Source organism: Balaenoptera musculus, chromosome 21, assembly GCF_009873245.2.
Source record: "Balaenoptera musculus isolate JJ_BM4_2016_0621 chromosome 21, mBalMus1.pri.v3, whole genome shotgun sequence".
Taxonomy (NCBI): domain Eukaryota; kingdom Metazoa; phylum Chordata; class Mammalia; order Artiodactyla; family Balaenopteridae; genus Balaenoptera; species Balaenoptera musculus.
The window spans coordinates 30,426,538-30,454,398 of record NC_045805.1 but is presented as its reverse complement, the minus strand read 5'-3'; the positions used below and the strand labels follow the sequence as shown (position 1 = coordinate 30,454,398).

Here is a 27,861-nt window from a genome sequence, read left to right as displayed (position 1 = left end):
ACAGGGAGCTATTAAACAACAAAATCTAACAAACCAGTTCCTTACTTTTACTAGCCATACTTCTAAGTACCTGGTAACTAGAGAACATTTCTATCATTGAACAGTCCTGTGTTACATCTGATAGGAGGGGTATTTATTCAGTACATCATCACAAACCAGAATAATACAATAACAGTTCCAACAAAAGGTTCACATGTTTATTACTGAGCTACACAGTGAGCAGTGGTGAGGAAAGATCAAGAAAAGAGGAGAGAGCATCAAACACAGGCAGCTGTTCCAGACACTAGTGATGTTCTGATTATGTGTGCCACTTCATATGTGAGGCTCCTTATAGACCCAGCTTGGTTCTTCTCCAATGTCTTCTCTTAGAGTTGTACCTGATTTTATTACCAGTTTTCATTCGAATCCACTGGGGAATGGGACGATTCTGCTTTTGTTTCTTGGCCAGGAATCGTTTGATCCTGAAAGTCTTGTGAGAAGACATGACGAGGAGCAAATCCAACCGCACATAGGATGGCGGACAAGAGAAAAAGAGCCTTGTTATTCCTTAAACGCTGTGATTTCTCTGACTGCAGACGCTTTGCATATGCTGTTCCATCTGTCTGGAATTCTCCTGTCTCCCCTCACTGCTCTGACTAATCCTTACTCAGAGAAGACTTCCCTGTTGCCAAAGATCTTGTGATTTCCCCATTCTCTACTATGCCATTACGTTCCTTCATTTAGATATTTGTATGATTTTTTAAATTAGTGTCCATTTCCCACACTATCCTGTAAACACTGTAAACAGAAACTGTATCTGTTTCATGTGCTATTAAATTCTCCGTAATTAACACAGCACCTTACTCTTGGTAGACAGCCAATTAATATGAAAGATTAAGTAAATGAAGAATATATAGTAATTCAGAGCTCAGATTCGAGAGCTAAACTGTACTGTGTTTGAACCTTGGCTGTATCACTTACAAGGTGTACGATTTTGGATGAGATACTTGACCTAAGCTTCAGCTTTCACATCTTTTTAAGATGGAGGCAATGAAGATTCCTACTTGCACTTGTAAAGTTCAAATGAAATAAATACCAAGTATTTAGTAAAGGGCCTGCCACATAAAAAGGGCTTAATAAGTCGTCTGCTAAGGAGAGGATATAGCCAATGATAACAATATAATAATGGAATTACAGAGTACAGGAGGAGGCCACAAGGCTTACAGTAATCAAACACCCATGATACTACCTCCACCTTAAAAAAATTACTTTCATAGCTGTCATTTTGGGGAATTCTTTCCTCTCCTCTGAATCAGATTCTAGATGGAAGTAATGACTATGATATATATTTTTTAGTATAAATGAGCTTCAGAACCAGACTCCCAAGCTACAGATCTTGTCGCAGGCCTAGGAAGTTGTATACAGCTCAAGTGCCATACTACACGTTCACATCTGTTTTTTCATTTAAATTAGCATCTGTGTGTTTGTATAACAAAAGTGTTACTCTCCTGTTGGGTACAGTTTGGAGAGGAAATACTAGATTTTTCAGGACATATCATTGATCTGTAGTGACAAGAAAAAATATTCTACATCAGGGCTGTCTCAGAAAACTCAGGAGTCCTGGTTACCAGAAATTCAGTTTGGTGGGAAGATGGCAGAAGAAACAAACCATCCTCATTGTTTCCACAGTGTGGCAGACTTCAAACTGATTCTTACAACATCAAATGTTCGTAAATTTCAATCTATCTTATTGAAAGAAACAAAGCAAAATAGCAACAAAGTTCCTGTTCAGGGGTTGGGAATGATACTTCTTATTCCCTACAACCTTCAACCTGCTGGGCCCTAAAAAAACGAAACTCTGGAAATGAACAGAAGACAAGGCAGCTTTAGAGTCTGGAATGTTCCAAAGGGATCATTCCTATGAGTAGGGAGACAGCCACCCAGAGGGATGACAACTCACCTCCTCCTTCACCACAATCATCCACTTCACACAGGGGTGGGCAAACATTTCCTGTGTGGCGGCCAGAGAGTAAACATTGCAGGCTTTGTGGGACAACAGTCCTCCACTGCAACTACTCAATTCTGCTGTGTGATGTGAGGAGAGCTCTAGACAGTATGGAGAAGACTGAGTATGGCTGTGTTCCAATAAGGCTTTATTTATGAGCATTAATTTTTGAACTCCATGTAATTTTCATGTCACGATGTATTATTCTTCTTTTGATTTTTTCCAAACATTTAAAAACGTAAAAACCATTCTTCGCTTGCAGACCTTACAAAATAAGTAGTGGCTGCATTTGGCCGGTGGCTATGTTCTGACCCCTGGCTGAAGACACATAAATAAATATTAAGTCACACCTATGGATTTCCTAATTGCTCTTCGAGTCTTCCGGATGTGCACAGCAGGCCTGCCCCTAACTGGAAGATAGAAGTTGTATATTGCACTGCAGAGATGAAAGAATGGAACTAATAGACAATTTTTTTGAATCCCATGAAGGAACATTTTACACACACTTTACCGTTTATTACACAGCTTCGCAAACAGGAAGCTTCTAAACAAGCAGGGCAGTCATTGTAACCCCTGATTATAAAACCATGGCAGTGAAGGTTTAGAGAGTTCAAAGCAATGCTGTACAACTACTAGGCAGCTGAGCCAGGGACAGAATCCCCGCTTCTAGCTCTAAATGTGCAACTGGAAGCCAAGGCACTGCATCCTCAGTAGATGCACCCCTCTTTGAGAATTCCCCATGCATTCGGCAGCTGACCAGTCGAGAAAATGGAAAACGTTGACAAAGTAAATGTCAATATTATGCACAGTACGGGTCTGTACCTTTGTCTACCATCCAATCCCCACTTTTGTCTCTACTGCTGTGCTGGGAGAATACTGTCCCCCCAAATTGAGGTCCACCTCGGACATGTGACCTTATTTGGAAATAGGGTCTTTTCAGATGTAATTACGATGATGTCACACTGGATTATAATGAGTGCTAAATCGGATGACTGGGGTCTTTTTTCAAAGAGGAGAGGACACCCAGATATACACACGGGGAAGCAAGCAGGCTGGTGTGACTCAGCTGCAAGCCAGGGAACAACAAGCGTTCTCAGCAGCCACCAGCAGCGAGGAGAGAAGCGGGGACCTGACTTTCAATCAGAGCCTCAAGAGGGAGGTCCTGCCTACACCTTGACTTCAGATTTGTAGCCTCCCAAACTGTGAGAGAATAAATTTCTATTGTTGTAAGCCAAGCAGTTTGTGGTCATTTGTTACAGCAGCCCAAGGAGACGAACACAGCCACCCGCTAGCACTTTGCATCTAGAAATACCTTTGAATTTTGTTTCCCTGAAGACATCACTCATGTCGAGGCCACACTCAGGAGAGGCCTTTCCCACCCTTCTTCAATGGCATCATCCACATCCCACCCTTCAAGAATCAGCTCAGCGTCACTTTCTCCAGGAAACACTGTCCTACCCCGTCCTGCCAGGAGAGATCGGGGACCCCTCCCCTGTACCCAGATGGTAGTGAGAAAAGAAATTTTCACATACTGAGGTATGGGAAAGTCATTCTGGCTTACACAGGAGTTAACTTGAATTTTATGCTAACTAGAACAGCCTGTTTGTGACCTATCAAACCTACACTGTACATCTGCTTTAATTATTAAAGAAAAGGGCACAGTGACCAAAGGAAAGAATGTCCATGTTAAAAATAAAGCCGGTTTCAAAATAGAGCCGGTTTCAAAGCCTTACTTTGAACGTCCTCTATCACGATAGAAATCTAGCAGATCGGCATCGGTGGGGGAGGGACCCACGATTTTGCTACCTGTCCCCGGTTCTAGATACCCCTCCAACTCCAAAGCATGTTCTCGTGTTATCACTGCCTTCATGAAAACCAAGGTGCCCCTTTTCAAAATCTCCCACCTGCTGGATGTCTTCTCTCGTGGGCTCTCTGGGGGTCACCTGCCCCAGACAGACCACAGAGGAGAAGGTCTTGGGCCAAAGATGCCCCAACAGGCAAGACAAGTTCAGCCTCCACTCCAGCCTCCCAAACACAAAGGCATTCTCCTCTGCGGGGTTGCAAGCTTGTTTTGTTGACTGCCAGGCAACATGTGCAGAGGAGAAAGCTGACTGTATCCTGACCAAGAAAAACAAAAGTCGGGCAGCCGGTTTTTTTTTTAAGCATTGTGAGTAGAGCTTCGGCAATAACATCTCCCACCCGAAATAGCTGTGTAAAGGAGGCGGAGGAGAAGCCCTTATGGAGGTTAAAGAAAACAAGAATTAAAGAGCGAATGTGATTTGTGGAGCCGGAGAATGGAGGCATCTACACCTCGGCGGGAAGGGTGTCCTGGGGACCAGGTGTCCTGGACGAGTCCTCCCAGCACATCCCCATCCTGCCAGGACTGGGAACCAAACTTCCCAGCTTCGGGTCTAGGCTAGAATTCAGAGGGACTCAGGGATGTGGAAGATCAGTCCTGGACCAGCTGCTTCTGAGGACCCAGCAGGTGGGAGGACACACCTGGCCAAGTGCTGTGGAACGTTCAAATAGGAGCTGCCTGCACCAAAGCAGGAAGGAAGTTTAAGACCAAGCACATCACCTTCTCCCATGGGGACCCTGCTTCCTAGGAGGCCCACGGACCTAATACCTCCCGGGTGGCAGAACGTGGGGAGAAGGACTTCTCCTCAGGACCACAGGTGGGACTCAGAGCAAGCAGGGCCCTTGTGGTCCTAACTGTTCAGAAATGAACAAGGATGCTACAAGCCTGGCCCAGCCTCCGGCCGTGGCCAGCCCTTCACTTGAAGAACAGTCATCACAGGCAGCAGGGATGGTGGTGCCAGCAGCCCCTCAGCCCCCCATGCACCCAGAGCCTCGGGCTTCCTTAGCACCCTACGGCCTGTCCCTGGTGACGGTGTAACCTTCACACGGGCTGCAATTTCATTCCATCCCCTTTATTTCAGTACACACCAAGCCCAGACAGTCTTCCAGAGTTTTCGGGAGCTAATCAGTGGAGTGACGGCTTTTCCTCTGGGAACCGTTTTGTTGCTTTCTCACCAAGTTATGTGACAGGCAGACGCCCATCAGGTCAAACAGGACAGTCGCCCACACCCCAGGAAATGTCTCCTTCCACCACATTAAATGAGCGCAGACAGAGTCGGCAAGCGGGAGGGGCGAGGAAGGAGACAGAAGTTTGAGGAAGGACTCAAACTGAAGGTCACAAGAGTTGGGGGACAGCAGGTCAGGAGAAAGTCAAGGGGGCAGACCCTATGGTGGAAAACCCAACCAACCCATCACGCTTCCCAGAATCAGCCTCTCAGCAATGGGTCCGCCAGGAAGCAGCACATCCAGGGTTCAACCCCCTTCACCCAACAAATCCAAATCTACACCCCAACAGGCAGGCACCCTAGCCCAAGACCAGACCTATTTCCACAGACCTGAGCGCGGCGAATTGAGAGAGTAGTAAACCAATCCAGTTCTAGACAGCACAGAAGTTTCCCAAACCGTCAGCTTGTTTTCCTCCCAACAAAACACGGTGATTTCCCTCCGTTGTCACATTTCCTCCCCGAAACTTGTCTTTCTGCAACCCCTCTACAGAGGCTAAACTGCAAGCCGCTGAGGACGGAAACGCAAGAGCAGCCCCGCCGGGATGCAGCAGGAGTACCTTCTCCGTGGAGCAGAGGGGCCGGTGCCCAGAGGCTCGCTGCCCTGCCGAGCCGTGGAGGGCTGCTGTCGGGATGGAGCACGCTGAGGATTACGCGTCCCCGTCTCTGCGACCAGACCTTTCGGCGGCTCGGACCAACTGTGCGAGCAACGCACTTAGCAATTATCTGCTGGCGCTGACGCCCCGCCCTCTGCTCCTGCGATTGGCTCCCGGGTCCCGGGCAGGACTGCATTGGTTTCAGACGACCTCACTCATTGCCTTGTCTCCTACTATTACCTGAGCCATCAAAGGAAATAATTCCAGGTTTCATTGACAACCTGTAAGGCTCTCCTCCAACCCGGTGTGGGAGCGGCCCTGGGAGTCCAGTGGAGGGAAGAGGGGAAGAGTAGAAAAAGTGGGGGTAGGAGAGAGGGAGAGCCCAGAAAGGGTGGAGGGTGAGAGAGAGAGAGGGAGGGAGAGAGGGAGGATGGGAGAGAGAGAGAGAGAGATGGAGAGAGAGAGGGAGCTATCAAGCAATCAGATTCCTGCACCAGCATTTTAACTTCCACAAAACAGAGCCCATAGCAACAATTTTCTGGCCTTATTTTTGCCCCAACTGGTGAATGTTCCTGAGGGCAGGGAGAAATATGACGGTGGTGTTTCTGCCTGTGTAACACAGGCTCTGGGAAGCAGAGCAAGGTAAAACCTGGAGGAATCTAGTGATGTATTTCCCGGGGCCACCCTGGAGGGCATGTGAAGGTCATTTTAGATTATTTGGGAGGACAGATTATGCACCTTCCCTGGATTTATCCATCCGTTCTTTCCCTCATGGTCCACCCAACCTGAGAAGACAGTTTCCTTTTGCACCTCATTCAGTCTCAGGAGAGCTGATTTTAAAGTCTGCGAAAGTCTGGAAATCCTCACTGGCCTCACAGGGAGGTCCAGAGAGACAGGCATTCCCCAAGCTAGTAATTCTGCTTGGACCCTGACTTTTGCTTGTTCTCACGTGGCTTCAGTGAATTGCTTAGACTCACATCATCAACCAAAGCAAGGAAGGAGAGGAAAAGGAACTCATCACGGGGTGAGAACAGTCCAAATGCTTTTCCTTGTTCAACAAGGAATCATAGAGCATGAGTCTTGCCCTTTTTCTTTCCTTAGTGTATATTTTTCACTGTATAGAAAGGACATCATTTGATAGCGGACATCATTTGATAGCTGAATTTTTTAAGAGGAAGAAAAAGAATTTTAAAAGGGCCTTTTAAAGGAAGCTCTTGGAATATCAAATTTCAGATTAGTTAGAACTCGCCTTTCACCTTTTTCCTTCTGGGATCCGCATGTCTCTGAGTGCAGGCTATGGTTCCAGTTCGTCCCCCCTAGCCTCAGACAATTGCAATCTTTATCACCATCTGCATCCTTGGAGGCAAAAGTTCCTCCTGCCTTGTTCAGTGAGCTTCTGCTTCATGGGGATATGCCTGGCTTCCCTAAACACATTGCAAGCTCTGTAGGGGCAGAGCCGGTATCATGTATATCTTTATAACTCCAGTGACAGCACGTAGCATTCAGTAAGTGGGCTGACTAAGAAAACCCAATACAAAACTTAGAGTGTACCTCTGAGCCTCCTGGCATCATTGTTCCACTGTGATCACTCATCTGGCTGGTGGGGTGGGGAAGGGGCCCATCCTGGATTCCAGGAGGTAAAAATTCAGGACAAAATACTGGGACAGCTACCGACGTCCCTCCAAGCTCTCAGTGCCCCTATTCTCTCTGGAAAATGAGGCAGCTCTTCACTCCATGTCTTCTTACTCCCTCGAGCGCTGGAAGGAAATGAGAAGATGAGGGACACACATTTTATTTATGAGACATATACCTCAAAAAATTAAGTCATTTCCATAGTGGCTTTCCAAACATCAGCACGGCTAAAAGGAGAGTGACCCTCTATTAGGAGTCAAAAAATAGGACAAGGGGTGTAGCAAAGTATTTGTTTTCTATTTCCTTCCTTTGTCTAGGTGAAATTCTCACAAAGCCCCAAGGATGAAATTAACCTTAGCTGTTCCTTTGAAATTGACCCTGTCCCAGAAAATCTGGCATGTTCACTCATGGAGTAAAAGCCATAAATAATACTTTTATGATTTAAGCCATAAGATTTCCACTTCCACAAGAAAGCAGAGAGGGAGAGCAAGAGGGAAGGGATATGGGGATGTATGTATATGTATAGCTGATTCAGTTTGTTATACAGCAGAAACTAACACACCATTGTAAAGCAATTATACTCCAATAAATATGTTAAAAAAAAAAAAGAATGCCTTTGATGGGCTCATTAATAGACTGGACAAGACTTAGGAAAGAATCAGTGACCTTGAAAACCTGTCAACAGAAACTCCTGAAGCTGAAGGGCAAAGAATAAAAAAATGAAAAAAAGAACAAAACGCCCCCCTATCTGGGACAATTACAAAAGATGTTAACACTTGCATAATGGGAAACCCAGAATAACAAGAAAGAAAGAAGCAGAAGTCTATTTGAATAATGGGTGGAATCCACAGATACAGGAATCTCAGGGAACATGAAGCAGGATAAATACCAAAAATTAGACACCTGGGCACATCATACTCAAACAGCAGAAAACCAAAGACAAAGAATATCTTAAAAGGAACCAGAAGATATTAGGAAGCAGCTTGCCTATAGAGTAACAATGATATGAACTGAAGCAAATCTCTTGTCAGAAACCATGCAAGCAAGAAGAGAGTGAAGTGTTTAAAGTGTTGCAAGAAATAACCCCAGCAAACTAGAATTCTGTATTCAGTGCAATTATCTGTTAAACATAAAGGAGAAATAAAAACTTTCTCAGACAAACAAAAACTAAGGAAATTTGTTGCCAGTAGACCTGCCTTGCAAGAAATATTAAAAGAAGTTCTTTAGCAAGAAAAAAAAGGATATAAATCAGAAACTCAGAGCTGTATAAAGAAAGAAATAAATGAAGGTAAAATGAAAAAAAAAAATGCAGACTTCAGCTCTGTGCCTTCACACTATCCCACTTCTCCCTCTTAAGAAAAAATAAGAGAAATAAACTAAATTAGTTTATTTAGGCGGGCAGAGGCACCGAGTCTTGCAGCGCGCACAGGTCCTCACAGCGCGGTAAGAAGTCGGCCGCGCTGTCGCAGCGCAGCTTCACCGACTCATCATGGCCCGAGCGCGGCCTCGGGGACGCTGGCTGTGGACACGATGCCCACACCCGCCTGGGGGCCCCGGCTCGCTTCCCGGCCCCTCGGGCGCCCACCGCCCGGCGGCTGCGACCCGCAGCGTGCTCAGGACCCGCGTCGCAGCCAGAAGACGCAGGGCCGGGCCCCAGTTAGGCAGGCCCCTCCATGCAGCGCTCACCTCGGCGCCGGCCTCATCGCTCTCCGCGCCGGGGGGCTGCCGTTCCAACCGGCAGGCGGCCCCGTGGGGGCGGGGCTCGAGGACGTCAGTGCACTCGCCGTGCTTCCTCTCGCAGCCCCGCCTCCCATGGGGACCCGGCCTGCGGAGCAGGGCAGCCGGAAAGGTAGGAGGTGGGGAGAATTTGGGGTTTCCAAAAAGCGTTTGCTGACTGATCCAAGCGAAAGTGAGACATGGTTGTATCAACGCATTTTTTTTTTAATATTTAATTGCGGGGGAGCGGGCGGCGGGCGGAGGCGGCGGGCGATGCGCCGGGAGGGGGCTGCGGCCCAGCGGCGGCGCCCGGCCGCGCGCCCCGCGCCTCCGGCCCGCCGTATTCCCGGGGAAAGTTTGTGGGGAGTTGCTGTGGGGGTGAAGCGCCTGCCTCTCCAGGAGGAGCCGCTGCCGCCACTGCCGCCGGCGCGGCGGAGCTGGGGCTGGTGGCGCTGTGGTGCCGCCGGCTCGGGGGAGGGTTAGAGCGGCCGGCGGCGGCGGCGGCGGCGGCGGCGCGGCCCGGCTCCGGCCAGGCGGGCGGGTGGCTGGGCGGGCGTCCGCGCTCCCCGGCCGGGCCGGGCCCCGGCCGCGGCTCCCGGCTGTCAGCGGGCGGGGACCGCGCCGCCGCTCCCCCGCCAGGCGTGGGGCGCCCAGCGCGGACCCCGGGGTTTGTTTACGTCCGGGCGGGTGCCCGGGGGCCACCCGCAAACCCCGCAGCCGCCCCGCTCTTTTGTGTGCCTGCAGGAGCGGCGCGGAACCGGCCCTTCCACGGCCGGGGACCCCCGTAGGGGCGCTTGGGGAAACTTGCTGGGGGCGGCGGGCGCCGCGCACGCGGAGCCCGGGTGTCGGGTGTCCCGGCGGCGCGGGTACGGTCGCCGGAGGAGGAGTGCAACTTTCCCCGAACGCAGGCCCGGCTCTGCGCCCGGGCGCGCGGTCTGTCCGGGCCGGGGGCGCTTGCTCCCCGGCGCCTGTCCGGGCGGCCCTCTCCCCGCGCCCAGGAGCTCCCGCGGACCCCAGTAACCCCCCCCCCCCCGCCCCGCTTCTCTCTGATCCTCTCCTCCGAGGCCCTGTCCTCCCAGCAGGGTCCGTGGGGGGCAATGGACCGCGCGGCGGGTCCGCTTCGAAATGTCTACTCCGATCGGGTTCTCGAAAGCAAAGCCCCGGGGGCCTCGCTGGACTGTGGTGTGCCGGGCCGTGGTCCACGCGCCGAGCCCCGGGCGCCGAGGGGGCATCGTGCTGGGGCTCCACATCCGGCGCCTGAGCCGCAGCCGTGCCCAGGGGGCGCGTTCCTGCCTGTCAACCCCCACCCAGGGGAGCGGCGCGCCCTCGGGGTCCGCCCGGGACCTGCCAGCTCCGCGCTCGCGGCGCCTGGATGGCCCCGGGACTCTGCCAGGTGGATGTTGTGCATAGCTGGAGCCAAGTTGAAGTCGCATCAGCGCTTCCTAGAGACTTTTGCCATCCTGATGGTTTTAAAGTGGCACTTCAGCGTTGTGATTTTTCTCTGATCACCGAACTAAAACCCCCAACAAATGGAAGATGTTAGCATTCTTCATTCCAGAGAAGACCACAGTTTGATAATCTCGAGAAGCTCATCAGGAGACCACCTGGGACCAGATTAAAGGAACCAAGAGAAGCTCATTAGGAGAAGACCCCCTGAGGCCAGATTAAAGGAGTGCAGGCCCTGCACACACCGTAATCTTTATCAGCAACCCGCCCTTGAACCATTGCTATAAAACTCCTCACCAAATCCTCCCGGTTTAGGGACACACAGTTTTGAGGGGCACGAGCCCGCTGTGTGCCCCTTTGCCTGGCAGAGCAATAAAGCTATTCTTTTCTACTTCACCCAGAAAAAAAAATAATAATAATATTTAATTGCAGTGGTTGATTTTTTTATTAATTAATTTTTTTAAATTTAATGTTATATATTTATATATAAATTTATTTATATTTATATACATTTATATTTATATATAAATATATTTTTATATATTTATATTTAATTAATTTTATATAATTTAATTTTAATTAATTAATTAATTATTTTGGCTGTGTTGGGTCTTCGTCTCTGTGTGAGGGCTTTCTCTTGTTGTGGCAAGTGGGGGGCCACTCTTCATCGCGGTGCGCGGGCCTCTCACCGTCCCGGCCTCTCTTGTTGCGGAGCACAGGCTCCAGACTCAACGCATTTTAAAAGTAGTAAAACTCCCGATAAGTGTCTGTGCTCGCCCCGCCCAGGAGAGAGCGTGCCCTCCGTGAGGGACACGTGAAAGGCTGAGTGAACGTCTGCCTGTGGTCTGTTACCTGGTGCACGGGTGTGTGAATTTCTGCGGAGAGCTCTCAATTTCTGTAGTTTCTGCTGACTTGACACGGTGGTTGGCAAATGGTGACGTGTTCCATGCATTCAGGACATGATCGTGGTTACTAATAATCACTTTGTTCTCTCTGTGCATGTCTGTGTCCTAATATTTTCTTTTAATAAGGACCCCAGTCATATTGGACTAGAGCCCGCTCATTTGACCTCAGTTACCTATTTAAGGGCCTTATCTCCAAATACAGTCATATTACGAGGTATTGGGGGTTAAGACTTCCACATATTAACTTGAGCAGGACACAATTCAGCTGATAATAGAAGGTAAGAGTAATTTAAGCAAGTAAGTAACTATTTTTTAAAGTGAGTTGCTTAAAGATATGAATTGACTCAAGAAGAACAAGAAGAAATTACATAACACTGTACGTTATACAAAGGTATTAAATTAATCATCATAACATCCTGTGAGATCCGCATGAAATCAGACTAAACAAGATTAAGCAACTTATCCAGAGTTGTATAGTTAGTACTTTCCAGAATTTAAACCAGGTATTTTCCCAGTTCCATTCTACATTATATTTTCATTTCATTATTTGAAATGAATTTTGAGTCTTCATTTTGCTTAGTTTCTGAAGTTCTGTGGGGATAGAATGGAGTTGGATATTTTCAGTGACATTCACACATGGGGAAGGAAATTGAGTCCAGAAGCTTTCGCGGTGTTTCCATGGAGAACGCTAACAACAGAACCAGAAACACCGTTATCCTTTTGGTTCAGTCATCTTTCGTAACACACTACAAGAATTAATTTTAAGAAGCCCAGTGTTTTCCAAACTTTCACCAATGGGCTCTGTAGGGTCCTCTAATAATATCTAAGAGACTCATTAGTTTCACATTCCAAGCCACTTCAGACCAGGAGTTCTGATTGTTCTTTGTGAGAAAATCAAGTGACAATCATAGCTCGTAATTTAGGATGGTTTCTTCAGGGCCCAGGCAAAACCTAATACACAGTAATAATCATTGTTAATTGCATCTTTGACAATGATTAATCGGGTATCAAAAAGGTGTATAAATTGGGAGAAATTATGATCAAAGAGAAACATAGGCCACAGATGTTTAATTAATGCTCAATTATTTATGAGTTTAACTTTGGTTAAGCTAATTTTCCTTCTTCTAGACAATTTCCAATTCATCTCTACAAAGAGACCAGAATAATCACCTTCCAATACAAGATTTATTGTGTTCCTTTAATTAAGAGCCTACAGTGACTTGTACATTCTCTCCACAAAGTTTTGCTATGAGAGAAAAGGAGCCATTATATTTTGTCTTGAATTAGATATGCCACCATACTTGACTTAGCTCATCTTACTGGAAGCACTTTGAGGGCAGATCCTACAGTCCTGTCGTACATCCTCTACAGCATCAAGCCAAGGGAATCACACATAGTTACAGCTGGAAAAACACTTGTTCTGGGTTGATATGTTTAGCCTTTACCACCAAGACTTTATCACCAAGACCTATCTTTACAGTCTCTAAACAGAAGACCTTCTTGCCTTCCGTTTTCATATTGACTAGGAATGTAAAGGGAAGAACTGAGAAGTAGCCATAGTCGGCTAGCAGCCAGCCCAGATAAATCATCTGTGGAGATATTGTTTCTTTCCAAAGATATAAACATAAGAGGAAGTCCTAGAGTTTGTAACAATTGTGCCTAATAAAATTCCATGAAAACCTAGAAATCCAGATGCAGATCAGTAACATATTGGTTAAATAAGCTGTTCTGTTCATGCAAAGGACAAGTGTACAGACATTAAGAAGAACGAGATACTCTTTTCTATGAGACTCTCTTTTCACTGAACTCATCAGTGCTGCAAAGACAATGTTACATAATAGTTTTTCTTTAACATTATATCAGGCATCTTCATCTTGTCCTGTATTTATTGCCAGTGTTACTAAAGGTTATCATTTATCTCTTTCTCTTTTAGATATATAATTTCTTCTTACTGTGGAAGCATTCATCAATCCCTATTTTACTATTTCTTTTAAATTAGAAATGAATATTGAATTTTATAAAATGTCTTTGGGGGATATTTCAACTGATTGTATAGTTTTGTTCTCTTTTGACCTTGTTATATGGTAAATTATATTTGGTTATTTTATATTATGCTATTTATTATATATGGTATTATGTTTACTAATTACATTTATTATATTAGAATTACATTATAATTAAGGTAGCATTTTGTTTCAGATAGACAAAACAACCAGTGGAATAGGAAGCATCTTAAAATTAGATGCAAGAGCGTAAGGGATTTGAGATTAAAATAAAATTGACATTTTGGATCAGTAGCCAAACTTATTCAACAAAAGTGGGAAAATATGGCTATCATTAATAAATTCTAGATAGAGCAACTAGTTAAAAGTAAAAACATCATGAAACTGTAAAGGTATCAGAAACCTGGGAGACTTGAAATAAATTATTCATGAGGAACACCTTTCTAAGATACAAAGAAAAAAGGATACATTTAATTATATAAGAATTAAAATTTTCCTCATGGCAAAATGCACTACAAAGGTCAGAAAACAAGCAAAAGAAATTGGGAAATATATTTAGAAATAGATATGCTCTCTTTACAACTTTTGAGAGAAGCACATGTTTCTTTTTCCTTTAACCTGTTATGTGGGTATTAACCTATAATGTAAGTGCATGGTTCCTTTCCTTTAACCTGTAACGTGAGATTTCATCTGTATGGTAAGTGCATGGTTCCTTTCCTTTCATCTGTAATGTGAGTGTCAACATGGGGCACTGTTTCCAAGCACAGACTTTGGATGTTCCTGTACTGGTCCCATCACTGACCATCCACAAAAACTTGCAAATGTTGCTTTACTTTCCTGGGGGTTAGAGTCTTAGCTAAGAAATGGAAGCAAAATAGAACCTTCGCCCAGGGATAATAGAAGGTTTAAAGGAGTAAATATGTAAATGACTTAGGACAGTGCCTAGTACAAGAGAGATCAATATAAGGACTTATCAATTTTTTAAAGAGACAGATGAAAGAAATAAAATGTGGTGATTTCAATCTATTGATATATATTCTTGACATTAAACTACCTTTTCATTCATTGGATGACCTAACTTGCTCATGCTTTTTCTTACTCTAGTGAACCTGGGTAGCTAATATCATAGCTTAAAATGTTTGCTTTTATATTTACAAGTAAATTTGACCTGTAAATTTCTTTTTCCTTACAGTCCTAATCTATTTTCAGTATTAGGATTATATAGACTTCCTAAGATGAATAAAGGAGCATTCTTCCTTTGCTACTCTCTAGAAGTTTTTCTTTATTAATACTGATGTTATCTGTTTAATAGAAGTTTGATAGAATTCCCCACCCAAACGTTCTGGGTGGGTCTGGTATTTTCTTGGTGAAAGATTGTAAACTATTGACTTAATTCCTTTACTGGTGAAAGAACTCCAGCTATATATTTCCTCTTGTGTCAGTTTTGGTAAACTTTAGGAGCTAGGAAATTGTCCACTTTACATAAATGTTCAAATTTACTGGCATTTCATATATTCTCTGTTTGTACTCTCTGCTGTAACATTGTCCTGATTCTTTCTGTGTATTATTTACTTACGTTTTTGTTTTGCTTAATCAAAGTGTGTTTTAAAAATCTTTTCAAAGAGTATTCTTTTGACTTACTAAATCACCTCAATTTTATACTTTTTTCTGTTTTATTAAGTTCTGCTCATATCTTTATTATCTATTTTTTCTATGTTCTCAGGGTTTATTGTTCTGCTCTTCTGATGTCAATTAAAACACTTGGTTATTAATTTTAATAAATCTTTTTAGTTATAAATAGTTGCACTTTTTGAAGATGCCAGCTTAGTTGTAAGTATCTAAGGGTCAGCACCTCCACATTGTTGCTGGCCTAAGCCTTAGTGCACCCTATAGCAATGTATATATTGACATTTTTTCCCCTCGACTTTCTGTGTTTTGCTACTTCTCACTTTTCTTTGGAGAGAAGCCCTCTGAAATATCCTTTAGTTATTTTCCAGCCAATAAGTCTTTAAAATATGTGTATTTTTTTTAAGATAAATCTACTTATATAATTAGGCAGAAAATCTGATTTGCCGTATTTTTAAAAACAGCATAATTTCACTCTTCTCCATGATTAATCTGCTGTTTTACACAACCTTTGAGTTTTTAGCTTTATCAATGACATGTACTTTAGAAATTTTTTAAAGAGCCTACCCACTCTTTTAAAACATCCTGTTCCTTGTTTCAGTTCTAGTTTTATGTCTATTTTCTGCCTTGCACCTGATAATTCCAACATTCAATGGATGGCCTTGGGAATCTAATTCTGGTATTGATTGTTTTTGCTGATTCTCTCCCATTGTAGCTGATTTCTTCATTATTGTGTAAATTTAGATCATGAGCTCATGTTTAGCTAAACTTTATCTGTGGGAACGCTATAGGCCTGGGTTGAAGGTCTACCTCTCCAGAGAGTGTTTAGTTCTGTGTTTGGAATACCACCCATCTGGGAGCATTTTAAGGTAATTTCTTACCTTCTGTTTGCAAGACCGCAAATAAATTTGCAACCCAAACACTGTGAACACAGATCTGGGGTTCAGAATTCTCAAGATTTCCTACCTGTTTCCTACCCAGAGCAGAGGCCAAGAGAATTTGGTCTTAGTCTCCCTTTGCCAGCAGATATTTTTTTTACTGGCACACCCTTTCATTAGAGGTGAACCTAGGGATAGATAGGTTTAGTTCTAACTTCCCATCTAGTAGGGATGGAGTCTTATCTCCTGCCTCCCATGTGGTCATGGCCATTTTAACAACAAGTCTCTGTGTCAGGTCAGGTGTGTCATTAAACTATGGCCTGTATTCCAAATCCAGACAGCTGCCTATTTTTTATGGCCTATGAGCTATGAATAATGTTCACATTTTAACTGGTAATATTTTAAATGGTTACATAAGTACCTAAATAATATCCTCAATTTTGCCTCTTTGGTCCACAAAGCCTAAAATATTTGCTATTTCGCTCCATAAAAACAGGATTGCCAGCTTCTGTTCTAAGCTATCAAGATCTTCAGTCCACTCTTAATATAGCTATAACTCTCACACATGTACCCCCCTTCTTTCAGGGGTCCTGGAAATTTCTACTGCACACTTCAAAAATCAGACATGCACTTAAAAATAAGTTGTTTCCATTTCACCTAGCATACCGAACTCTTTTCTTTTAGGAGAGTTTTTCAAGTAATCTTGCCCACCATGTTCTTCAGAGCCTCATTAATAATGGCAAAAATTAAAACAACTTAACATTCAACAAATGGGAATTGTTCATAACAATTATAGAAGCACATACAGTAGAAAACTATAAACTGTTCTTGAAACGGTGAGACATAACTAGTTTTATTCTTCGAGAACTATGTTTATTTAGGTCTCTTTTTAAATAAGTATATTTCTGTGTATGTATGTATATAATCATGTATTTATACACATATACATTATTTATATGATATATTTATATAAATATGTGAAATACATACCTATACACATACCTTTGATTTATATTTGTCTACATACACAGGAATATAATTATATCATATATGTATATACATTGAACTGAAAAGTGGTAGTATACATATATATTGTGTATAAATGTGTGTATATGTGCATGTGTAGAAAAACAGGTTGAGAGATATGTAAGCATGATTTAGACAGGGTTCAAGATTTTAAAAGTAGTTATGTGTAGGTAGTGAGATTATGGCCCATTTGATTTAAAATATTGCATATTTTTACATCAATTGTTATGAACAGATTCCTACGTAAATAAAATTATAAATAGTTATACATACTTGTATGTGTAGTGTATAATTAAAATATATATACTTTTATATAAGTATTTATATTATATAATACACTTGTCTTATAATAATACATTATGTATTGTGTTATATAGAATACATTAAATATAATGTATTATATCAGATAATAATGATATATTTCTATATTATGATATAATTGTTTTATAATCAATATTACATGATATATCATATTAATACTGTGAACATATTAAACATATAAATACATTGCATTAGTCATATAGTTTGTGTACAATATATGCTATGCAAAAATACATGTTAATATAATACATAATTGTTATACATTCATATAAACAGTAATATATTACATTTATACACCAATATAATATTTAATATTGGTATATGTATATTATATTAAATATATGCATAGCTAATGCTCTTTAAAGCCATCTGCTACAAGAAGTAGAATGAGACCAGGAGTATGGCCAAAGCAAATTCTAAAAATATTAGATTATTTATATTCACTTATATGTCATTTTCCTGGAATCTGCATCTGCCTGTTACAGAGCACACACAGCAAAATCCCGATAAAGTGCCCAGGAGGACATGGGATCCTTTATTTACTGGGACCTCAAAGGAAACATAGTGCTATTCAGTCCCCCATCAAAGAGCTAAGAGCAAATCTTGAAGCACCCAGTAAAAGCCAATTCAAACAAAAAACCTTTTCCACTTCAACTTGAAAAAGTTAAGTTCCCAAGAGACCCCCTACATCAACCACCGAAGCTCATTTGGCAATAAAAACAATATTCAGCGAACAACAAGAAATCTAAAACAATAGTTGTTTTAACAAAAAAAAAAATCCAGCAGCTAATCAGTGTCTTTCCTGTTTGAAAGAAGGCAGTGGGAAGTGGACAGAAGACCTGATAGGAAAGATAAAAAGAAGAGGAAAAGGAAAATGAAAGTTTCCAGTTTGACAATCAAGCTGTCTTCTGCATCCATTTCATTCCAAGACCACCAAGCCAGTGTGGAGGCTTTTTCCTCCTTTCCTTTTCGTGAGACTGATCACAACCTTGCCAGGACACGGTGAGCAAAGGGAGGGAACAGGAACGAGGAGCTGTGTGCCCAGGGCTTGGGACCTCGGGGCTGGAATACACAACACAAACACAGGATGTGACTTGTGAGCTGCTGCAGAGGCCGGGGTACTGGGGGAGGGGAGCCCTCCTCACGTCCTGGGCCAGCGGCAGGGCCAGATCAGGGGACAGGAAGTGACCAGCAACTTCCCAGGGAGAGAGCAGAGCAGTGGGGGGCTGAGGCTCTGAGCCATCCCGGGAAGGGAGGCTGCCCCCACTTTCCAGACCGTATGGGAGGGAAGCCTACCCTCGCTGGCAGCTCAGTGATAAAGGTGAAGACTTGTCTGCAAATAGACCGTGGGCTAGAAGGCTTGCAGGAGGGAAGCAGGGGTCTTGGCAGTGCGTGCTCTTCTGCAGGGAGTCCTGTGTGTGCAAATGTCCTAACGAGAGTCTCTGAGTCCATCTCGACCGGCACCTTAAGGACAGCTAGACCTTCGTCTCCTTGCGAGACGAAGTGATCTTGAAGCGGAAGGTCACAAGCCACACGAGATGCCGGCTCTGTTGCCTTTGGGCCCCTCCCAGAACCCTGACTCCAGTGCAACCAAAGCAGTGCTTTGAATGGTTCTCATGGGGCGGGGCACGCCAGGTAACGCCAGGTATGTGTCCTGCGCTCCATATCCCTCCACTGGTAGAGGTTTGGGTTTGGGGAGGCTTTTTTTTTTTTTTAACAAAGAGAGATGTATCTAAATTAAGAGCTGCACTATTCACAATAGCCCAGACATGGAAGCAACCTAAGTGTCCTTCGACAGAGGAATGGATAAGGAAGATGTGGTACATGTATACACTAGAATATTACTCAGCCATAAAAAAGAATGAAATAATGTCATTTGCAGCAACTTGGAGGGACCTAGAGATCATCATACTAAGTGAAGTCAGTCAGAGAAAGACAAATGTCATATGATATCACTTATATGTGGAATCTAAAATATGATACAAATGAACTTATTTATAAAACAGAAACAGACCCACAGACATAGAAATCAAACTTATAGTTACCAAAGGAGAAAGGAGGTGAGGGATAAATTAGGAGATTGGTATTAGCAGATACAAACTACTATATATAAAATAAGCAAGGTCCTACTGTATAGCACAGGGAACTATATTCAATAACCTGTAATAAACCATAATGGAAAAGACTGATAATATATATATATATATATATACACGTAACCGAATCACTTTGCTGTACACCTGAAACTAACACAACATTGTAAATCAACTATACTTCAATTTAAAAAATAAAATAAATTAAGGGCTGCCAATGGAGACTTCTCCTTCCCCAGCTCTTACGGGAATTGCTCTTGAAAAAGACTCAGAATGGATTTACTTATTGAGTACCTATGCATGTGAAACACCATGCCAAGCATCATGAGAAGGATACAGAAATGAAGATGATTTTGGTGATGCTTGTAATCTGGTAAAGGAGACAAACATACATAAATCACCAGCATCAGGCAGACAACAGATACACAAGACCATGGAAGATAAAAAGGGACTTTTTTCCTCCTGGGAGGATGGAGCATGTTGGCACGGACTTGGCAGTCAGAGGAGCGTAGGGCCGTAGCTGTGGGAGAGGCTTTCCATCAGGACCCAAGCTGGGAGGAGGGGAACAGTAGGAAACTGACTACTTGGGTGTGGTTAGAGTTGGCCTTGGATGGAGGGTGTGGTAGGTGGGGAGAGAGAGAGAGTAGCGTCGGGTAACAGGCTGAGGTTTGGACTCAGTTCTCTGTGAAAGAGGGAGCAGCGATTTTTTTTTTTTTTTGGTTATAGAAGAATTATTTTATTCAGTGATATTCAAGACATGATTAGGTCATGGCCTTATATTCACAGTTTCAAGTTGGAAATAATTCAGAAATAATGATCAACATTTGGAAATTAGCCATTAGTTATGGATTCAGAGGAAAAAAGAGCTTTTGCTGAGTGAGTCATAAAGGATGCTAATCACATTAAAAACAAATTTAGTAAATAGTATCAGTCAACCATGCAAATAGATGAAAAATATTTACCAGCCCACGAAATGTTTTACCAGCCCTTCTGCTTTTGTGACATCCCAAATGTAGCAAATGTTTTTTAAAATGGGAGCAAGGCTGTCTGGATGGAGTCGGCACAGAGCGGGGAGGCCCACCGGGAGCCATTGCGAGAGTCCAGGAGGGAGGGGGGGGGCTGAGCCGTGGGGAGGGGATCCTCGGGGTCCTAGTTACCCCGCATCCTTCTCAGCGGAGCCTCAGGGAGCCAAGCGTGTCCAGGTGGAGATACAGCAGCTCCGTCCATACCGAGGGGAACACTGGCCACAGTGCATCCAAGGACACACGTGGGTGGTCCTGTGTTATATGTTTCTCTGGATTTGTGCTACAACCTGGGGTCTGCAGTCACAACCCTTTCTTCTCGATGCTTTAGTGAAGGGGGAGAGGAAGACCAGAGAATAAGCCAGACCCATGTTTGGGGGTGGCAGGGAGCCAGCAACACTCTACAAGCCCAGTTGAATGGGGATGCAGGCTGAGCGTTTTAGATTTGACGAAGGTTTATTATGTGCTGTGCTGGCAATGTGCTGTGCCTCCACCCCCAGATCTGCCCTGTTACATGCCCAGGGGGCTCCCTTGTTGTCTGCTCTAGAGTTGGGCTTGACCTGCTTCGAAGGAGTCGGACTTCAAACACCTGCTCACACGCTGTACCAAGTGGCATCACTCACTGTCTTCTGGGAACAATAAATTCTTGTCAGTGTGCCAGCTGCTTCCTGCCAGGACCCTGACAAAGGTACTATGCATCCTCTGTACCTACTATTAATCCTCACAGCCCTGGAAGGCAGTCTTTCCATTTCGTAGATAAGGAAAGTGAGGCACAGGAGAGGCTACCGGACCAGACCTGGCCTGGGGGCCACCAGGAGCAGCGCTGTCTGGACGCACAGAAGACGGGGTGGCTCTAGCGCCACCCGCCCCCTCCGCCCGGGCGACTGGGGAGACTCCTCCTTGGGAGGCGTGAAATAGGAAGATCCTGGTGACCTTGGCCACGTCAGGGAGGACAGCTTCCTTGGACCTACAGCCAAGCTTGCCTGAGTGAAAAATAAACTTATACGCGTCCGCCGAGAGATGGGTTAGCTCAGGACCCATCCTGAGCAACACGCTTCTCTAAGTCACTTAACCAGTGAACGGCAGGACCAGGATACAGGCAGGATACGGACAGGATGCAGGAACTAATTAGGAGGAAGAAAAAACCCCCCATGGTGCTCCGTCACTTGAAACCAGGGCCCGGGGCATTTTCTCTTGCTCACTTTTTCCACAGCTGTTCTGCTGTTACTAACATCACTACCCATAACATTAGGAACTTACATTTCTCGAGTGCTTCACGCTTGCCAAGAAATGTGTTGAAGGCTTTACCTTATCTCATCTGGTCCTCCGCTGAGATGTGCACTGTTATTATCTATGTTTCTCATTTCAGGGAGCTGAGCTCAGAGAGGTTAAGTAATTTTCCAAGTTCACATGGGTGGTAAGCGTCAGCACTGGGGTTTTAACTCAGAGTGTGTGACATTACTTTCTACTGCCTCCTAAGACCAAGGTCAATGCCAACAAGGAAAGGGGGTGTGAAAATGCAAACACACACAGACACACATCGAACCACTTAGGATGGAAGGGAGCAGATCCAAAGAACCCTGAATGTTGAAAACATTCCCCCAAGGTCCTGCCACAGTATCTGAGCATGTGCTCGCACCAGCCAAGATGAAGACGTTTTCCATCAGTGGTTTTGAGCTGCTCTGAAGAACCCCATTGCTGCTCCTGCACTTGACACAGTTTCTGTTTTGCAGGGCCAATGGGTCAGGTTTGAGGAACTAGCTTGTTTTACCTTGCTCACTACGGTAGCCACTTAAGCCCAGGCAACCACAGGGTCTTAGTCCTGGTGGGACAATCACGCCCCAGCAATTGCAAGTGCCACCGTGCAAACCATTCTTCTGGGAGACAATTAAATTTAGCTACGAGTGGGCCTGACCTGGTTAGCATCCAGTATCCAGGGACCCATCCCACACACATGTGACATTAACCACATCGCCCAACACACCTCATCCTCTTACTTAGCAATATCATTTTTCCTCTACGATCCTGTTTATTTCTTTATGTGTCTTCCATTTGGCCCATATAATTACACTATGCTAGCAAGGAATTCATGTTAGCAGAGCAAGGATATATCCTTTTTTAAATGAAATTATATAAGATTAAGTTCCCTAGGGACTTCCAAAGTGAAGGAGTAGGTCTGGAGATGGAGATGTGATCAAAGGCATTCAGTTCCCACCTCTCCATTTCTAATGATATGGCAGAGGGAATCCAAACATAGGGAAGACCCTTCATTGGCACCGCAGACTCGTTAAGGATGACATTCACACATCAGAACTACTGAGTTTCTGCTGGCTGTTAAATAGTTGATTTAATCGAAAGAAGGGCTAACCTGCCTCTCAGCCCTTATCTAAAAGAACAGATTTGGGAAGTAAATGGGAAAGATCTTGACCTCAGAAAGAACCTGCATTGTAGTCCTTGAGTCTGGAGGCCCTGAGTGCTGAGTTTTACCAGTGATTGTACCATGTTTGTACTTCTAGAGGCACTCCCAGCAGGAACCTTCTAGGAGTCCTTTTCTCGCTTTCTACCTGATGGCAGTGGGAACAGCTATGCTGGGCAAAGAAAAGGGACTGCCCCGATGTTGGGTTAGAGCTTCCTGACCACAGCAGAGTCAGGCTCAGGCGTACCTCACTTGGAAGAGGAACTGTGGGACACAGATTCAAAACACCCTTTTTTGGCTTCTTTCCAATCCCCCCAGCTCACTAAATCCTTGACCTGGAAGAATAAAATCACAATAAGTTTAAGCTCTTCCTAGCTCCCTTTATCTGGGTCTAGTGTACATATTTCAGTTGATTAAGAGGTAATTCGAAATGAATACTTTTCTTTATTTCTTTCTCACTATGATTTGACTAATTTGATTAATTCATATTTGTCAGACTGATTCTGAGCGAACCAAAAGCTTCTTTTTCTCAGTACATAGTTATAAATGTGCAATTTTGTTTTACAATACACAGAAAATCACTGGTGAAAAAATAATTAATACAAATTCACTCTATAGCATGTATTTTTACCTGAAACTTTTAGTGTCTTCAGTATAAAAGTTAAGCATTAAAAACTGAGATAAACAGATAGTGGACCTATACGATTTACCCTTGTGTATTTAGATGTGTGTGGAATCCCTGTATCTGTTAGTGAAGGTTATTTACAATATCGCTGCACATGGGCCTCGACCCCAGCCTCCCATCACTTAACTCTGCCACCTGCGTGCATCTATCCACATGGCTACCTTTTAATAAGAATATTTTTATATTATGTAAATTCTTAATCAGCATGTCCTGTTTAGATTGTGTAAGTTATTGTATCTGACATTCTTATAACTGCTATGTGATCAATCAGATTTCTGTAAGAAATATTGCTTTTTAAGAAGAACAAAGATACCATGCTGGGAGGGGTGACTTATATTCCACATTAGTGGTGGTCACTTTAGTGATAGGATTTTAAAAGAAGTACATTTTTAAAAAATTTACTTGATTCAAGTCTAGTTGATTTACAATGTTGTGTTAGTTTCCGCTGTACAGCAAAGTGATTCAGTTATGCATATGTATACATTCTTTTTCATATTCTTTTCCATTATGGTTTATCTCAGGATACTGAATATAGTTCCCTGTGCTATACAGTAGGACCTTGTTGTTTATCCATTCTCTATATGTAATAGTTCGCATCTGCTAATCCCAAACTCCCACTCCATACCTCCCCCTCTCCCACCCTTGGCAACCACAAGTCTGTTTTCTATGTCAAAACAAATACATTCTCAACAAACTAAGGTAGTAAGGACACAACTAAACACTGTCAAAAAAAAAAAAAAAAGATTCGCAGGGCTGGTGTTTTAATCAAATTCCTCCTTGGTGTGTTAACACCAATGTAAGCTAGTTCTTTTCTAAGCAGGAAAGTCTGGGTGTGCCTTTTTTTTTGAATAAGGTTGGAAAACTGAATTATGTCCTCTTCTTAGGTTTCCTCTTACTCGACCCAGTCTTTGTAAAAAATGGGAGGCAGCCGTCAGAAGGAAAAACTTGAAGCCCACCAAGTACAGCAGTATTTGCTCAGAACACTTTACTCCGGACTGCTTTAAGAGGGAGTGCAACAGCAAGTTACTGAAAGAGGACGCTGTCCCCACAATATTTCTTTGTACTGAACCACATGACAAGGTAATAAGTGTTTTAAAATATTGGGTGGTTTTCTGTTTATAAAATTAATGTGTTCACTGTGGAAAATTTGGAAAATCCAGAGTAGTGTTAAGAGAATAAATGTTGCCTGGAACCCATCACTTGTAAATAACCACTGTTCACAGTGAAATACTTTTTAAAAATACAAAGTGCAGTTTATTAACGTTAAATATCCTCACGCTAAGAAACTCAATCTAGCTTCATAACTTACTTTGAGATCACTCTGTAGTCCTACTTACATGTTGATAAGTTTTGATTTTTCTTTGTCAGTGATAGTTCAGTTCCAAAGTATTTTTCCCCTCAGTTTTAAGTGCTTAGTATTTAATTAAATCTTAATAATCATTCTGTGTTTCTTGCACCCCATTTCTACTTCAGAAAGAAAAGTACAATTAAAACTTGAACTGTTTTCTCATTTTAGAATGTTTCTATACCGAGGAGACAGAAATGAGTCTAGTATTCTTAAATTCCACAGATGAGTTCTTGTGAACTGTTTCGTCATGAAACTGAAACGTGCTCTGCATCTTTGTTTTAGAAGGAAGATCTTCCGGAGCCCCAAGAACAGCTTCCCCGACCTCCTTCAACACCCCCCGTTTCCCAGGTCGATGCTGCTATCGGGTTACTCATGCCTCCTCTTCAGACCCCTGATAACCTCTCCGTGTTCTGTGACCACAACTGCACTGTGGAGGACACCATGCACCAGAGGAAGAGGATTCACCAGCTCGAACAGCAAGTAGAGAAGCTCAGAAAGCAGCTCCAGACCGCACAGCAGCGGTGCAGAAGACAGGAGCGGCAGCTGGAGAAGCTGAAAGAGGTCGTGCACTTCCAGAAGGAGAAAGACGACATCTCCGAGAGGGGTTATGTGATTCTACCAAATGACTATTTTGAAATAGTTGAAGTCGCGGCATGAAGAGTGAAATCTGTGTTGGTGTTCAATGGGGCAATACCACCTGCCCTCTTCTAGCCTGTAGAGGAGTTTCATTTGAAAAAAATTACACTTGGTCACTTGTATAAAAACAATTCAGAATATTTTTTAAAAGAATAAATTAGATATATACTGTAAAACTGTAAATGTTTTGTTTGTAATTTCAGGGTTTTTACATTTTAACAAAATATTTTTAAAATTATAAACTAGCTTCATTGTAAGTTGGTTTCAAGATTGGGGATTTTTGTTTCTTAATTTGAGTATTTATAGAAATGATATGAAAATAAAAAGTAAAGAGAATGATAACAGTGCAGTAAGGATGATTTAAGTTTAAAGTTTAAAATTTTAAATGAACAGTTTATTGAGAGAACTTAGTCACATTTTAAATCAGAAGCATGGGGCAATAACTTCTCAGAATATATATATATATATTCTTATTCACATATTCTTATTTGTAAAGTCAGCAGATTCATTTATCTTTCTTAATCACTTATCAAAGATAAATTGGCAAGTCAATACTTTTAAAAAAAAAAGATTGGTTGTCTTTAGAGCAGAAAATGAGTCATTCCATACCTAATCAAAATGGTTAAAAGACTTTAAAGAATGGATTTTTAAAAAGTGGACCCTTCTTTTCCCCCCGCTGTCTGGCATTATAGAATTAGAAGTGTGTCTCCACTGGAAGATACACTCTCCAGTAAGCAAAGTAGGCATTGTTATCAGTGAGGTAATGACCAATGACCAATGGGGGCTGATCCGTGGCTTGCCTTTTTCTTTCACTGCCCCGAGCTAAGGGACATCCAGTCCCCAACTGTAGGTGTACCTGCATCCAGATCTCTGCCAGATGTGTTGTGTGGGTAGAGTTTGACTTGTTCCATAAGGTGGAAATCTTGCACGTGACTAATTGATTTTGGCAAGGCTTCACATAAAAAATGATTTCTTCACTTTTACCACAAGTTAGAAATTACATCCCATTTACCTTAAGGAGTGATTTGCATTCAAAAGCATCCTAATAGGTAATGTTTATTTTACTTAATGCCGAGACTCAAATACTGAGGTTTCTGTTCAAACTGTGAGTTGTGTTCTGACTTTGTGAGAAAGTTTACATATATTTGAAATGAAAACCGTTCTGAGTAAACAAGTACTGCTGTAGGAATTACCTACTGTGATTTAGAGTAACTGCTCCACCTGTAATTATTTCATATTTCAAAGTGCTGCACAGACCTTTGACGGCTGTATTAAAGATACGCAGCGGTGATGTCCAAGAGTGTCTTTTGTAGACCTGATTTTCAGTGTAATTCACTGCCATGCCAGTACTTTGATTCATGGAGATTCGACTTTTTATGAACCAGTATTTCAAAAATAGAAAATTATGATTACTTGAAATTATATCATCTGATAACACTTAGAACTAACTCTAAGGAATCAGGATTTTTTTCTAGTTATTTGTGAGTCTCATTACTGTTTTTAGAAGCCACAAAATCTGTAAGTAGTTTGTTTTTACATTTCATCTCTCTAGCGATTCCTGGAGAATATGTGGGTAAATATTTTGCAAAGTATATATCTTAAATCTAAATTGTCATCTACGTAAAAAAAAATCTGTGTGTGTGTGTGTGTCCATGTCCTCAGAACCAAGAATCCAACATTGAATTGTAAAAGTGATCATCATAACTACTTAGTGTCTTAGCATTATGATTTAACCTGAAGCTACTTTTTTTTCATGAGACATAAATCCCTGTTTGGAGAGAACTGAGCAAGCAGCATGTATACCAACTGTTTGCATTTAAATCATTTATTATGTTTAACACAGGGAGTTTGAGGTACAGGCACTTATTTCTGAATTTGAAAGGAACATTTGTTGAAATGTTTTAAAAATTCATTTTGTTAAAATTCATTTTGTCTATTGTATCATTTATGACATTGCCAAGAGAAGGAGAACATTTAGGCTAAAATAGGTCCTCTTCAATCATAGTGAAACTTAGTCTGAAACAGCAAGGACAAGGTCTCAGTCTGGAACAAGTGGGGAGGAGACCCTTGTGAGTTTCACCATAGTATGAAAGACGACATTTATTTTAAGCACCGATAGTGACATCTTAAAGTTTCCATCTATGAATGATATAATTTGGCAATAATAGAAGAAATAACTTTCTTAATAGAACTGCTAGGAAAACTGTAGAATTTTAGAATTAGAATGGACCTAGAAATCACTGAACGCTTGCCTAACCTCCAAACCCTGCAGAATCCCTTTGTGAAATACTCCTGACAACTGGACATCTGTCCTCTGTATGCCATTTACATTTAAGCAATTCTGTTTAGATTCTTTAAAATGGGTTTCTGGAATAGAGTAGAATTTGTTGCCACTTTTTAAAATACTTGTTTATAATGCAACTATAAACTTTGCTTTAAACTACTGCA

At 42.8% G+C, this 27,861-nt stretch overlaps 2 protein-coding genes and 1 long non-coding RNA gene across 9 annotated transcripts in view; 1 reads left to right on the top strand and 2 right to left on the bottom strand.

Annotated features, from left to right (window-relative positions):
- LOC118887903 overlaps nt 1-27,861 on the bottom strand; it is a 298,244-nt gene that overhangs the window by 68,030 nt on the left and 202,353 nt on the right. The gene's annotated exons all lie outside the window — the stretch shown is intronic.
- LOC118887897 (60S ribosomal protein L39) lies at nt 112-539 on the bottom strand. The gene has a single exon (XM_036838795.1). It carries the CDS (start codon nt 482-484, stop codon nt 329-331), a length of 156 nt encoding a protein of 51 aa, XP_036694690.1. The 5' UTR covers nt 485-539; the 3' UTR covers nt 112-328.
- On the top strand, nt 8,945-27,065 carry LOC118887894 (THAP domain-containing protein 1-like). 6 transcript variants are annotated; one of them, XM_036838784.1, is made up of 4 exons: nt 8,945-9,141; nt 18,027-18,215; nt 24,314-24,509; nt 25,060-25,563. In XM_036838784.1, the coding sequence occupies exons 1-4, from the start codon at nt 8,966-8,968 to the stop codon at nt 25,432-25,434; spliced, it is 936 nt and encodes a 311-aa protein (XP_036694679.1). In that variant the 5' UTR covers nt 8,945-8,965; the 3' UTR covers nt 25,435-25,563. The 6 variants fall into 6 exon arrangements, with proteins under 6 accessions (XP_036694679.1, XP_036694680.1, XP_036694683.1 ...); XM_036838788.1 differs by lacking the exon at nt 8,945-9,141 and adding an exon at nt 11,118-11,637 and having other exon boundaries at nt 25,060-27,065; XM_036838786.1 differs by lacking the exon at nt 8,945-9,141 and adding an exon at nt 15,085-16,702 and having other exon boundaries at nt 18,030-18,215; nt 25,060-27,065.